The 12,067-nt window shown below is 40.2% G+C and overlaps 1 protein-coding gene across 1 annotated transcript in view; it reads right to left on the bottom strand.

The window, feature by feature from the left end:
- rars2 (arginyl-tRNA synthetase 2, mitochondrial) overlaps window positions 1-12,067 on the bottom strand; it is a 37,266-nt gene that overhangs the window by 24,059 nt on the left and 1,140 nt on the right. The window contains exons 2-9 of the mRNA XM_036582518.1: window positions 11,106-11,179; window positions 9,166-9,268; window positions 8,468-8,551; window positions 6,061-6,158; window positions 5,706-5,761; window positions 4,895-4,978; window positions 4,676-4,752; window positions 706-864 (exon numbers count right to left, since the gene is read on the bottom strand). Of these exons, the coding sequence (XP_036438411.1) occupies window positions 706-864; window positions 4,676-4,752; window positions 4,895-4,978; window positions 5,706-5,761; window positions 6,061-6,158; window positions 8,468-8,551; window positions 9,166-9,268; window positions 11,106-11,179 (735 nt within the window). The remainder of the gene's footprint in view (window positions 1-705; window positions 865-4,675; window positions 4,753-4,894; window positions 4,979-5,705; window positions 5,762-6,060; window positions 6,159-8,467; window positions 8,552-9,165; window positions 9,269-11,105; window positions 11,180-12,067) is intronic.

The raw sequence follows: 12,067 nt of genomic DNA, 5'->3' as shown, positions 1-12,067 counted from the left end.
TCATTCTGTTCAGGAGCCTCACTTTCAGTTCCTCAAAGAATCTGCAGACACACCTCCAAAGTTCAGTCTTAGAAGCTGGTTGATGATTTTCTGAAGTAATCAAACACATTCAGTGGTGTTGAGGTCTGGACTCTGGGGTGGTCAGTCCATCGTTCAGCTTCTTTGTTTGATGTGTCCGTCTCCTTTTCTCAGTGAGGTTCTTCTTGATCAGCTACACATCCTTTCAGACCCACAGCGCTGAGTCGTCTTCTCACAGTGGAAGGATGGACAGAAACACCTGTGGATGTTTTCAGATCTGAAGCAGCTTGATTTTCTCCTCTCTCTCAAAGATGAAAGCTTTAAGTGCTGTTTATCTGATGGGAGCAGTTTTGGGGTCGACCAGCTCTTCCAGGTGGTTGTTAGGAGCCCTGTTTTATCTGTAGGTTTTCATCAGTTTTTGAACTCCAGTTTTGGAAACTTTACTTACTTTCACTTTCACTTTCTCCTTCATTATGCCTGAGGTTTATCTTATATCTAATCTCCTCACAAATATCTCACGAATAATAGAACTTGTGCTTAAAGCTATTTTGACTGGAAATTAAATAAACAAAGGGTCTCTGACTTTTGCACAGTATCTGATTTCATTTATTAATGTGGACTATTTCTTTCTTTACTTTGTTAATTACAGTTTGCGTAATTAATCCCAGTTGATCTGATCTTCTTTACCTCGTAGATCTTCTTGTACTCCTCCACTGTAATCTCCCGGAACTGTTTCCATAGCGACAAAGCCTGCTCGTCATGCTGCTCCAGCCGTCTGAAAAACTCAGCCGCAGCCAATCGGACGCTCTCATCATGCTCCGCCTCCCGGTTCACCTGGACATACACCTGTAAAACACGTGAATACTTCACTTTGACCTGGACCTCTTTATTGTTCTGTAGCCATAAAACGATTTAAAATGCTGTAAAACAACCTGATAAAGTATGAATTTTAGTAATCTTACAGATATTCTGATGTATTTTTACGCATTAGTATTGTTTTATTTCCAAAACAAACATTTTAAAACTGCACTGTGTCAGTTCAGGGATTTGGAGCCCCCTCTGGTAGAAACTGGCACTGCATGCAAATTGCACAGAATACATTAATACATGCCATTTAATCTATTAATCTTTGTTATTTTCTCAGAGCTGTTGTTGCTTTATTTGATATGTAAAGAATGTGATCAAACAAAGCTGAAAATCTGGACACTTTTATTCAGTTTGTGTCACAAAACTACACCTAAGAACACAATAAATATGATCATAAGTTGCATATAGAGGCAGTGATAAAGCAAAAATGTTACCACTTTTTACAAGATGAAAACTATAAGACATTTTCACAATATAATAATAAGAGTAAAAATAAAAATAATAAAACATTTATTCACCACTTTTCATAGCAGTGGCAGCTCACAGTGTTACAGACAGGTGATAAACCTCAACAGTAATAGAAGACAGAGTATTAATTTAAAATCATATAAGATCAGATTAAACAGATAAACTCCAAAGAGTCGTAGAGTTTTACTGAAGCTCTGAGTTAAAGAGTCGTAGAGTTTAATGAAGCTTCGAGTTAAAGAGTCGTAGAGTTTTACTGAAGCTTCGAGTTAAAGAGTCGTAGAGTTTAATGAAGCTTCGAGTTAAAGAGTCGTAGAGTTTTACTGAAGCTCTGAGTTAAAGAGTCGTAGAGTTTAATGAAGCTTCGAGTTAAAGAGTCGTAGAGTTTTACTGAAGCTCTGAGTTAAAGAGTCGTAGAGTTTTAATGAAGCTCTGAGTAAAAGAGTCGTAGAGTTTAATGAAGCTCTGAGTTAAAGAGTCGTAGAGTTTTAATGAAGCTCTGAGTAAAAGAGTCGTAGAGTTTAATGAAGCTCCGAGTTAAAGAGTCGTAGAGTTTTACTGAAGCTCTGAGTTAAAGAGTCGTAGAGTTTTACTGAAGCTCCGAGTTAAAGAGTCGTAGAGTTTAATGAAGCTCTGAGTTAAAGAGTCGTAGAGTTTTACTGAAGCTCTGAGTAAAAGAGTCGTAGAGTTTAATGAAGCTCTGAGTTAAAGAGTCGTAGAGTTTTAATGAAGCTCTGAGTAAAAGAGTCGTAGAGTTTAATGAAGCTCTGAGTTAAAGAGTCGTAGAGTTTAATGAAGCTCTGAGTTAAAGAGTCGTTGAGTTTTACTGAAGCTCTGAGTTAAAGAGTCGTAGAGTTTTAATGAAGCTCTGAGTTAAAGAGTCGTAGAGTTTTAATGAAGCTCTGAGTTAAAGAGTCGTAGAGTTTTACTGAAGCTCTGAGTTAAAGAGTCGTAGAGTTTAATGAAGCTCTGAGTTAAAGAGTCGTAGAGTTTAATGAAGCTCTGAGTTAAAGAGTCGTAGAGTTTTACTGAAGCTCTGAGTTAAAGAGTCGTAGAGTTTTAATGAAGCTCTGAGTTAAAGAGTCGTAGAGTTTTACTGAAGCTCTGAGTTAAAGAGTCATAGAGTTTTAATGAAGCTCTGAGTTAAAGAGTCGTAGAGTTTAATGAAGCTCTGAGTTAAAGAGTCGTAGAGTTTTAATGAAGCTCCGAGTTAAAGAGTCGTAGAGTTTAATGAAGCTCTGAGTTAAAGAGTCGTAGAGTTTAATGAAGCTCTGAGTTAAAGAGTCGTAGAGTTTTACTGAAGCTCTGAGTTAAAGAGTCGTAGAGTTTTACTGAAGCTCTGAGTTAAAGAGTCGTAGAGTTTAATGAAGCTCTGAGTTAAAGAGTCGTAGAGTTTTAATGAAGCTCTGAGTTAAAGAGTCGTAGAGTTTAATGAAGCTTCGAGTTAAAGAGTTGTAGAGTTTTACTGAAGCTTCGAGTTAAAGAGTCGTAGAGTTTTACTGAAGCTCTGAGTTAAAGAGTCGTAGAGTTTAATGAAGCTCTGAGTTAAAGAGTCGTAGAGTTTTACTGAAGCTCTGAGTTAAAGAGTCGTAGAGTTTTAATGAAGCTCTGAGTTAAAGAGTCGTAGAGTTTAATGAAGCTCTGAGTTAAAGAGTCGTGGAGTTTTACTGAAGCTCTGAGTTAAAGAGTCGTAGAGTTTTAATGAAGCTCTGAGTTAAAGAGTCGTAGAGTTTAATGAAGCTCTGAGTTAAAGAGTCGTAGAGTTTTACTGAAGCTCTGAGTTAAAGAGTCGTAGAGTTTTACTGAAGCTCTGAGTTAAAGAGTCGTAGAGTTTTACTGAAGCTCTGAGTTAAAGAGTCGTAGAGTTTTACTGAAGCTCTGAGTTAAAGAGTCGTAGAGTTTAACGAAGCTCCGAGTTAAAGAGTCGTAGAGTTTAATGAAGCTCTGAGTTAAAGAGTCGTAGAGTTTTACTGAAGCTCTGAGTTAAAGAGTCGTAGAGTTTAATGAAGCTCTGAGTTAAAGAGTCGTAGAGTTCAATGAAGCTCTGAGTTAAAGAGCCGTAGAGTTTAATGAAGCTTCGAGTTAAAGAGTCGTAGAGTTTAATGAAGCTCTGAGTTAAAGAGTCGTAGAGTTTTACTGAAGCTCTGAGTTAAAGAGTCGTAGAGTTTAATGAAGCTCTGAGTTAAAGAGTCGTAGAGTTTAATGAAGCTCTGAGTTAAAGAGTCGTAGAGTTTTACTGAAGCTCTGAGTTAAAGAGTCGTAGAGTTTTACTGAAGCTCTGAGTTAAAGAGCCGTAGAGTTTTACTGAAGCTCTGAGTTAAAGAGTCGTAGAGTTTAATGAAGCTCTGAGTTAAAGAGTCGTAGAGTTTAATGAAGCTCTGAGTTAAAGAGCCGTAGAGTTTTACTGAAGCTCTGAGTTAAAGAGCCGTAGAGTTTTACTGAAGCTCTGAGTTAAAGAGTCGTAGAGTTTAATGAAGCTCTGAGTTAAAGAGTCGTAGAGTTTAATGAAGCTCTGAGTTAAAGAGTCGTAGAGTTTTACTGAAGCTCTGAGTTAAAGAGCCGTAGAGTTTAATGAAGCTCTGAGTTAAAGAGTCGTAGAGTTTAATGAAGCTCCGAGTTAAAGAGCTGAGTTTTCAGATGTTTATTAAAAGTGAGCTCTGAGCTCGACTGTCTAATAAAAGCTGAACTGAGCTCCACAGTTTAGAAGCAGAATAACTGAAAGAGTCTCTCCACGTTTTCTGTGTTTTACTGAAGGAGTTCAGAAGGTCAGAATCTGCAGATCTGAGATCATCAACAGACGTTCAGGAGCTTTAAGGTCATTTAGAGCTTTAAAAACCAGCAGCAGAGCTTTAAACTCTCTCTAACAGATCCAGGCGGTCAGTGCAGGGTGTAACAGGGTGATATGAGTGCTCTGTGTTGGTGCTGTGAGGATCCGTGCTGCTGCGTTCTGTACGGGTTCTAGAGGATGGACTGTTTTCTCCAGTAAGAAGATCATTACAGTGAACAAACGCAGCTACGAGTTTCTCTGCGTCGCTCTGAGAGAGAAAAGCCTGAACTTTAGTGATTTTCTCACAATCATAACTCTGACTGAACTAATCAATAAGCTCTTACTGATCTGAAATGCGCCCCGAATGTAAAGGAGCCTCGTGCTTCTTTTATACACTGATAGGAAACACAGCAGCTGTCAGAACGCTGATACGTTTCACTGTGACGCTCGGTTCCATAGAGTTAAAGACAAAGACCGCTTTTCATCTTTATCTAGGGTGCCAATATTTGTCTGTTACTCTCACTGGTGTATTAGAGTGTGTGTAACCCTTTCACTCACCTCGAACAGGTGCTGCAGTGCATTCTCTCTGAGTTTCTCCTGTGAGCCCAGACGCTGAAACCCCGCCCCCAACAGCCCTAACACACACACACACAGCGATACAAACACACACCACTCAGAATAACATTCATAAGAACATTTAGAACTTACTAGAACTTCAAAAAGGATATTAATTTGATTAGAACCTTAATCTTCAAACAGACAGAGAGCTTCACTCACCGAACTGCATCCCCCAGTCTCCCAGATAATTCACCCGGATCACCTCGTTACCCAGAACCTCCTTCAGGTTGGCAATGAAATTTCCTGCATGATGAAGCAAAATCAAAATCCAAACATGATGCAGATAGAATAAAATCATCAATGAATGAGATCTGACTACAGATCTGAGTGAACGACTCCATATTTGTTTACTGTGCAAAGTGCGACATCTAGTGGCCACTGCAAGAACATCTACTGAAAACTTTAATATGATCCGTTCTCCTAATAGACCACGAATTACACCACAATTCCTGCATAATTAAATGGATAAGATGTAAACAGAGTCATTCAGAGCGGTTCAGAGTGGTTCAGAGTGGTTTGGTGTGAAACGCTCTGTTCTAGATAAACTTACTGAGTCACAACTGTTCACAGTGGTGGTGATAGGAACCAGACGTCCACCTCTAAAAGCTCCCTCACAGAAAGTTCCTACATGAAATGGTTATGAATTCACTGCCTGATGACTGAGACACTGTTTTATGATAGTTTAGAGAACTTAAACTCCATTCATGGTGGAGGGATACATGCAGGGCGCTGTGAGGCAAAATAGTCCCCAAAGAAAACTTATTATTTCAGATTTTCCACTATTTTCCATCATCAACATTCCATATAAACTCAGAAGACTCGTGTAGGTTCACTGGTGGTTCTGGATAGTAAATAAAATGGCTACATGCGTTGTAAACTTGGTGACCTCTGGTTCCTGTCACCACCAACCCACAAAACTTTGAAAAGTTGGTGGAATTCCCCTTTGTTTGACTACTTTATGTGGGCTCACCGATGATGGTGGATCGTAGGTGTCCGGCATGGAACTTCTTGGCGATGTTTGGCGAGCTGTGGGTGAGAGAGTGTTTCAGACAGTCAGCTGAGAGATTCTGGAGAATGTGCTTTGTTTTGTTTGTTTGTTTGTTTGTTTGTTTGTCTGGGCTGAATTATGTTCTGCTCCATCACGGTCATAATTAACACAGGAGGTCTGTCGGTTTCGTCTCCTGTTCTACACTTAAAATAACTACATTTACACCCCACCAACCAGCTCGGCGCTAACCGCACGCCTAAGTCTTCACACTGCTGCCTCAGACTGCGTCGGCGGACACGGCTCAGCCTTCCAGAGATTTTTAGTTTGTGAGAGTCACCTGAACTCCACCAGCGTCCTCCCTCTCTGAAGCCTTCGGAGGAGCTCGCTCTGCACTCCGAAACTCTGCGGCTCGGCGTGAAGCTGCTCCAGCACTTTCTGCAGGAAAGACAGTGCTCAGACTGAACCACTAGATGGCAGTAGTGAGTGGCAGATGGAAGCATATCAGGATTAACACTAAAATGAAAAAGTAATATGCAAAATGGAAATGTATTTGTATGTTTACATTTAAATTTCCCACTCATGCATGAAAGTTTGGGCTCAAAATGAACATTCAAATTCAATAATTCCATTTACATTCGCCGTCTGGTGCCCTAGTGCTGAGATTTCACTCACACGGAGGTTTAGATACTTTATGAGTAGCTGTATTTAAAGTTAAACGTATTTCCAGAACTGCATATTCTGCCTTATGTAATTATACAGTAATGGTGCCAAAAGGATAATTAAACTGTAATTTAACTTACATGCATCTGCACTCTCTAATAATGCCTTTAATCAATAATGCACTAATAACGTAACTAATAATGCACTAATTCTGCGGCAAAATGCTTTTAAAAAATGCATTCGACCAGATCGCATTTTCATTTTCAAGATCTTCCCAACCTGTCAATCATCCCACCAGGGCGGGGCCAACAGCACACTCAGCGGAAAAGGCATTTTCTTACATTGGATCACACTGCCTACTTACATATTACATTTTTTACATACCTTCACTGAGATTACAGACGGTTTCGGTACAAATCACAGTATATAGTGTGTTTATGTATATTTTTGTTAACTAAAACCATTTTAGATGTTTAAATAACCTGTTTTGTAGATTAACAGTGCCGTATTATTCTGGATGTCTCTTCCTTTTTAATAAGAACCACATTTAACAACTGAAGTGCACTCAAAATTTCCTAATTATTGTTTTAATGCTGGGAACATTTTCTGATAAGGACATTCATCTGTTTCTTGTCTGAACTGTCCCGTTCCACCTTAAATGGTGCAGCAGTTACATTCTGGCACTTATACTAATAACTGCTGCACCATTTAAGGTGGAACAGGATAAGCTGGCGGATAAGAAACCGACTTCAGCTTTGCATGTTTAATGCTGGCAGGATTTTTAGACGGTGATTTAAGCTCAATCATATCCTACCTGGAGGTTTTATAAGCGGAGCTGCCTATAAATACACGCTACGGTACGGCATTTCGACAGAGTAGCATGACTCGTCAGAACCCCTGCCAGGCTCCATGCTAGGCTCATGGCTAATGGCTAACCCCAAGAGACTGGCTTTTCTTTCCTGGCCACTGCAAGATCATCAACTTAGAACTTTAATATGATCTGCTGTCCTAAGAGACCATGTATTATTTCAAAATTCTGCATAATTAAGTGGTTAAGGTGTAATCAGAGCGGTTCAGAGCGGTTCAGAGTGGTTTGGTGTGAAACGCTCTGTTCTAGATAAACTTACCGAGTCAGAATCGTTCACAGTGGTGGTGATAGGAACCAGACGTCCCCCTCTAAAAGCTCCCTCACAGAAAGTTCCTACATGAAATGGTTATGAATTCACTGCCTGATGACTGAGACACTGTTTTATGATAGTTTAGAGAACTTAAACTCCATTCATGGCTTTTCTTTCTGCTCTTTTCCCTGTTAACTCATGAACTCCTTACAGTCTGATGTGGCTCCTTTAACAGTAACTGGACTGACTGACCTCAGACTGCAGCTCAGTACATGAGAGGTGAGGGAACCAGCGAGTTCTGACCTGTGTGTCCATCACGTTATCTGGATTTATTTACATACCGGCGTAACAGTAATGACTAAATATATACTTAAACAAAATTCAACCTGTATACTTCGTTCATGTTTGCACACAGCATACACCAAAACTGGTGGTTCTTTAAGGGTTCTTCAGGCAATGGTTTGGTTTAGAACCATGAGTTGTATATGGAACCATTTCATGCTTAAAGGGTTCTCTGGTGAAACTGTTCTTCAGAGTGATGGAGAATGCAATGTATATGGTTACATATAGAACCTTTTTAAAAGTGTCTATATATATATATATATATATATATACACACATACAGCACCAAAAAGGGTTCTGCTATTGTTACAAAGTCAAGCTTGTAAACAATAGAAGAACGCTTTTTGTGCTATGTAGAACCCTTTTCAAAAACAACACATTCTCTAACAGCCTGAAGATCCATTTCAGATTGGTTCTATGTAGAACTCATAGTTCCAAACAGAACCACTGCCTTAACTAAAGAACCCTTGAAGAACCATCTTTAAGTGTGTGGGTTGTGGACGCCTGACGTCTGTTAATCAGAGCTGTAGAAGGTAAGAGCTGAAGTTCCGTCTCTGCAGCACTGAGAACCCTGACAGCGTGAATCCAGACCTCCTGTCTGAGAGTGGAGGACGTTCTCCTCACCTCCGCCAGGAGCCGCTTGTTTATCCTGAAGTTTATGACCCCACGGCTGGAGATGACCTCCTCAACAACACCGTCCACCCTCAGCTACAGCACCCCACACACACACACACACACACACACACACACACAGAAACACACAGAAACACATTATCACTACCATATATATATATATATATAATACTGTGTATATATACACACACATATATATATATATATATATTTATATTTTATTATTATTATTGTTATCATTACTGCAACAACTCCTACCAATTATAAATTAGTCCCATTTCTGCTAATACCAATAATGATATAATCACTATAGTTATTACTGTTTTGTTGTTGTTATTGATGTTATTATTATTATAATTAAAGTAGTAGTAGTACTGCTATTAATACATAATAATTCTAACAATAATAAAAGTTATATTAATAAACACCTAAATTCATACTAATAAATAATCTAAGAGTATAAAATACTCTAAAACTACTACCACTGCTGCTGATAATAAAGGGAAAATATGTATTATTTTTACTGAACAAGTACAGAAACATAATAACTATTATTATTATTACAATTATATGCTCTTAAAATAACTACATTATCATTATTATTGTTATTATTATTATTATTAAGATAACCTCTTTATTAAAGTTCTTCATCCTCACAGCCTGCAAAAGGAAACTGAAGTGATGGTCACCTGTTTGGTCAGTCGCTCCGTCTGAGTCTGCAGGTCAGCGTCTGGCGACAGCGCTCCATTCTTCACCAGAGAGTTTACCGCCAAACGGAGGTCAGGGGTCAACCTGAAAGGGTCACAGATACACAGCACACCGAGAGACGCTCAGCCAGAGACAGACACGCTAGAACCTGCATCGTATTCTAGATAGCAGTGGGCGGCTGTCCATCTGCCCGCCTTCACGATAGAGCTGAACGATTTATCGCTTATATATAGAAATCGCAATTTAACAGAGCGCAAATTTCAAACCACAGGAGCTGCAATTATTAAAAATCATAGCTACATTATCAAAAACACTGTCTGAAGTTTTAAGAGGGGAAATTTAACCTAATAACACAGAGCTGTACACTGTAGAGTCAGACCAATCAGAGGCAGCCAAACCTCCATGTGTTGTGACATCACAACCACAACTTACTGGCGGTCTGGCTCACCACACTCAGGGGTCGAGCCTCAAACAGAAAAAGTGGATATTCTGGTCTTCTTGTTAAAAACAGAAATTTATAGAAAATAATCTTAATTTAAATCACAGTCAGAGTATCAATCAGAAAAATCCCAATCAGATATTTTCCAAAAATCGTCCAGCTCTACTGCTGGAGCCGTATTACAGAACCGTCCTCTCTTTTAGTCCTTACGATCTGACAGCTCAAGATCAGATTTTACGCAGATTCATATTACAGAATCAAATCTGAGTCGATAATCAGCTGTCATGTCTGTTTCCTAGCAACCAACCATAAACACACAGCTGAAACGTAAACACGTCATCAGAATAACGTTAAAATGTGAGTTAAGCTGCTGTTACTGATGTAAAACAGGTCAAACAGAACTAAAGTGTGATAAACTGTAAGTAGAGAATACTGTGAGAGCGCCCCCTGCTGTTTATCAGAGTGTCGCCGCTCCCCAGTTTCAGTCTCCATTTCCCAAACGCTTTAGCGACAATTAAAAAAGAAACAGAGAGATCGGACCAGTCCCATTTCACCCCTCGCCCCACCACTCAGCCCTACCCCCCCACGTTGCGTGATCTCGTCTAGGGGTAGGGTGTCCCGATTGTTGTTAAAATAGAGGGGGGTGAAGTTTTGGGGCTACATGACCCTCCAAACTGAGGTTTTTCAGAGACTCCAAACAGAGAGTTATGAGAAATAGATGGCTGAGCAAGAGACCAGAGAAACCCACAAATATGAGAATTTTCTCTGTTAAAAATGACAGTAACCACTGTATTATCATAGCTTAATGTTGTTCAGTGTATTATGGTCCTTTTCTTCATAACAAGCATATAAATCTCTAGCAGTTCTGACGTCTCCATAGCTAAATATTCCGTTCCACCTTCAATGGCGCAGCAGTTCCATTCTGGCTCCTCAGGCATCAGAACTGCTGCTCCATTTAAGGTGGAACGGGAAAATTTGAAAGAAGCTGGTGAATATCTGCCTTCAGCTTCATATCACTGAAGAATTAGGGGTGGGTGATAATAAATAATTGCCCCCCTCTTTGAAGATCATATGATGCCCTAAATGTAACTAAAGCCCAGCAGTGAGGAGCTGAACTTTACCCTCCTCTGCTGTCACTGCAGACTGGCAGCGTCGCCTACAGAGCAGCGCTGGTAGCTGTTAATGAAGTGATGCTCTTTTTATTTGAGGGTCCCATTTCAGAGGGACGATTTCAACCACTACCCTGTAACTCAGTAACAAGGGGCGACACTCGAAAACAAGGGGCAGGGGTAAAAATGAGAAATGGGACTGGGCCTTGGAAAACAGGTCCTTCAGCCATGTTATGAGTGCTGCATAGCAGTCAACCCGAGTCGAGCAAAGTACTCCACGACACGGATCATCCGCCTCCAGCTGATTCAGGTTGAGTGGGCGGGGCTAAGTGATGCGTAATAGCTCTTATTTCAGGTGATCTGTGCACTTAACTGTTTCTTCGAGACGGGGACGGCAGACAGCAGAGGAACGAACACATCTTCAGGAGCTCCGCAGATCCTGGAGAGCTGAGAGAGAAACAGAGACGAGAGCTTTACCGGACCACCCTGGAAGGAAGCCAGAGACCCTCGGCTGATTATTAGTGCTGTATCGTCACGATCGTCACCTTTTAAAGGAAAATCTACATTCAACTAATTTTCCTCACATGCAGCGACCAGAGAGGACAGATCTCACACACATACTTCACTCCTTCAGTTTTATCAGTGAAGCTGTGAGGCTGATGTTGCTAACAAACACTAACAGTCAATAGTCACCCAAATCTTCTGTCAGCCGGCTCAAACCGCAGCCAGCTGTTCATTAAGGTGGCGCAGACTTGTCAGTGTGGTGGAGGGAAGCGTATTAATACCAACATTACACGGTTTTGTTTACTTCTCATTGGTGCAAATCAGTGCGATTCCCTTTAAATCGTTATTAGTAAACAGTAATGGAAGATCTGGGTGAACACTTATTTGTTAGCAACGTTAGCCTCATAGCTCCAGCGCTAAAGAAGCAAAATTTAATGCTAATAGTTTCTGATTGAAAAATCGAAAGGAAATGAAAAATTGTGTAAATTTGACTTTCTAAATGAAAACATTCCTTTAATGGAAAGAGCCTCGTTTTCCAGCATTTGCTGGTAAAGCTGTTGATTGAGCTGTTGTTGCTCCAATTCACAATAACAGCACTTACGGTTGTCTAGGGTGGATCTAGCAGGGCAGAACTCTCACACACTGATTTTGGCAAAGGTGGCTTCCTATGACAGCGCCATGTTTAAAACCTCTGAGATATTCTACTGCCAGTGTTTGTCTACAGAGACTGTAAGAGCCGTTACTGTGAATTGAAGCAACAACAGCTCAGCCACAAAGCAGTACAGCACAAATACTCTGAGTGCTGAAAAACACTGTCTATCCTCTGTTGAA

The sequence above is a fragment of the Colossoma macropomum genome, unplaced genomic scaffold (assembly GCF_904425465.1).
Source record: "Colossoma macropomum unplaced genomic scaffold, Colossoma_macropomum, whole genome shotgun sequence".
NCBI lineage: Eukaryota > Metazoa > Chordata > Actinopteri > Characiformes > Serrasalmidae > Colossoma > Colossoma macropomum.
Note: the sequence above shows the minus strand (reverse complement) of the source record. Positions and strands in the feature narration are given on the sequence as shown.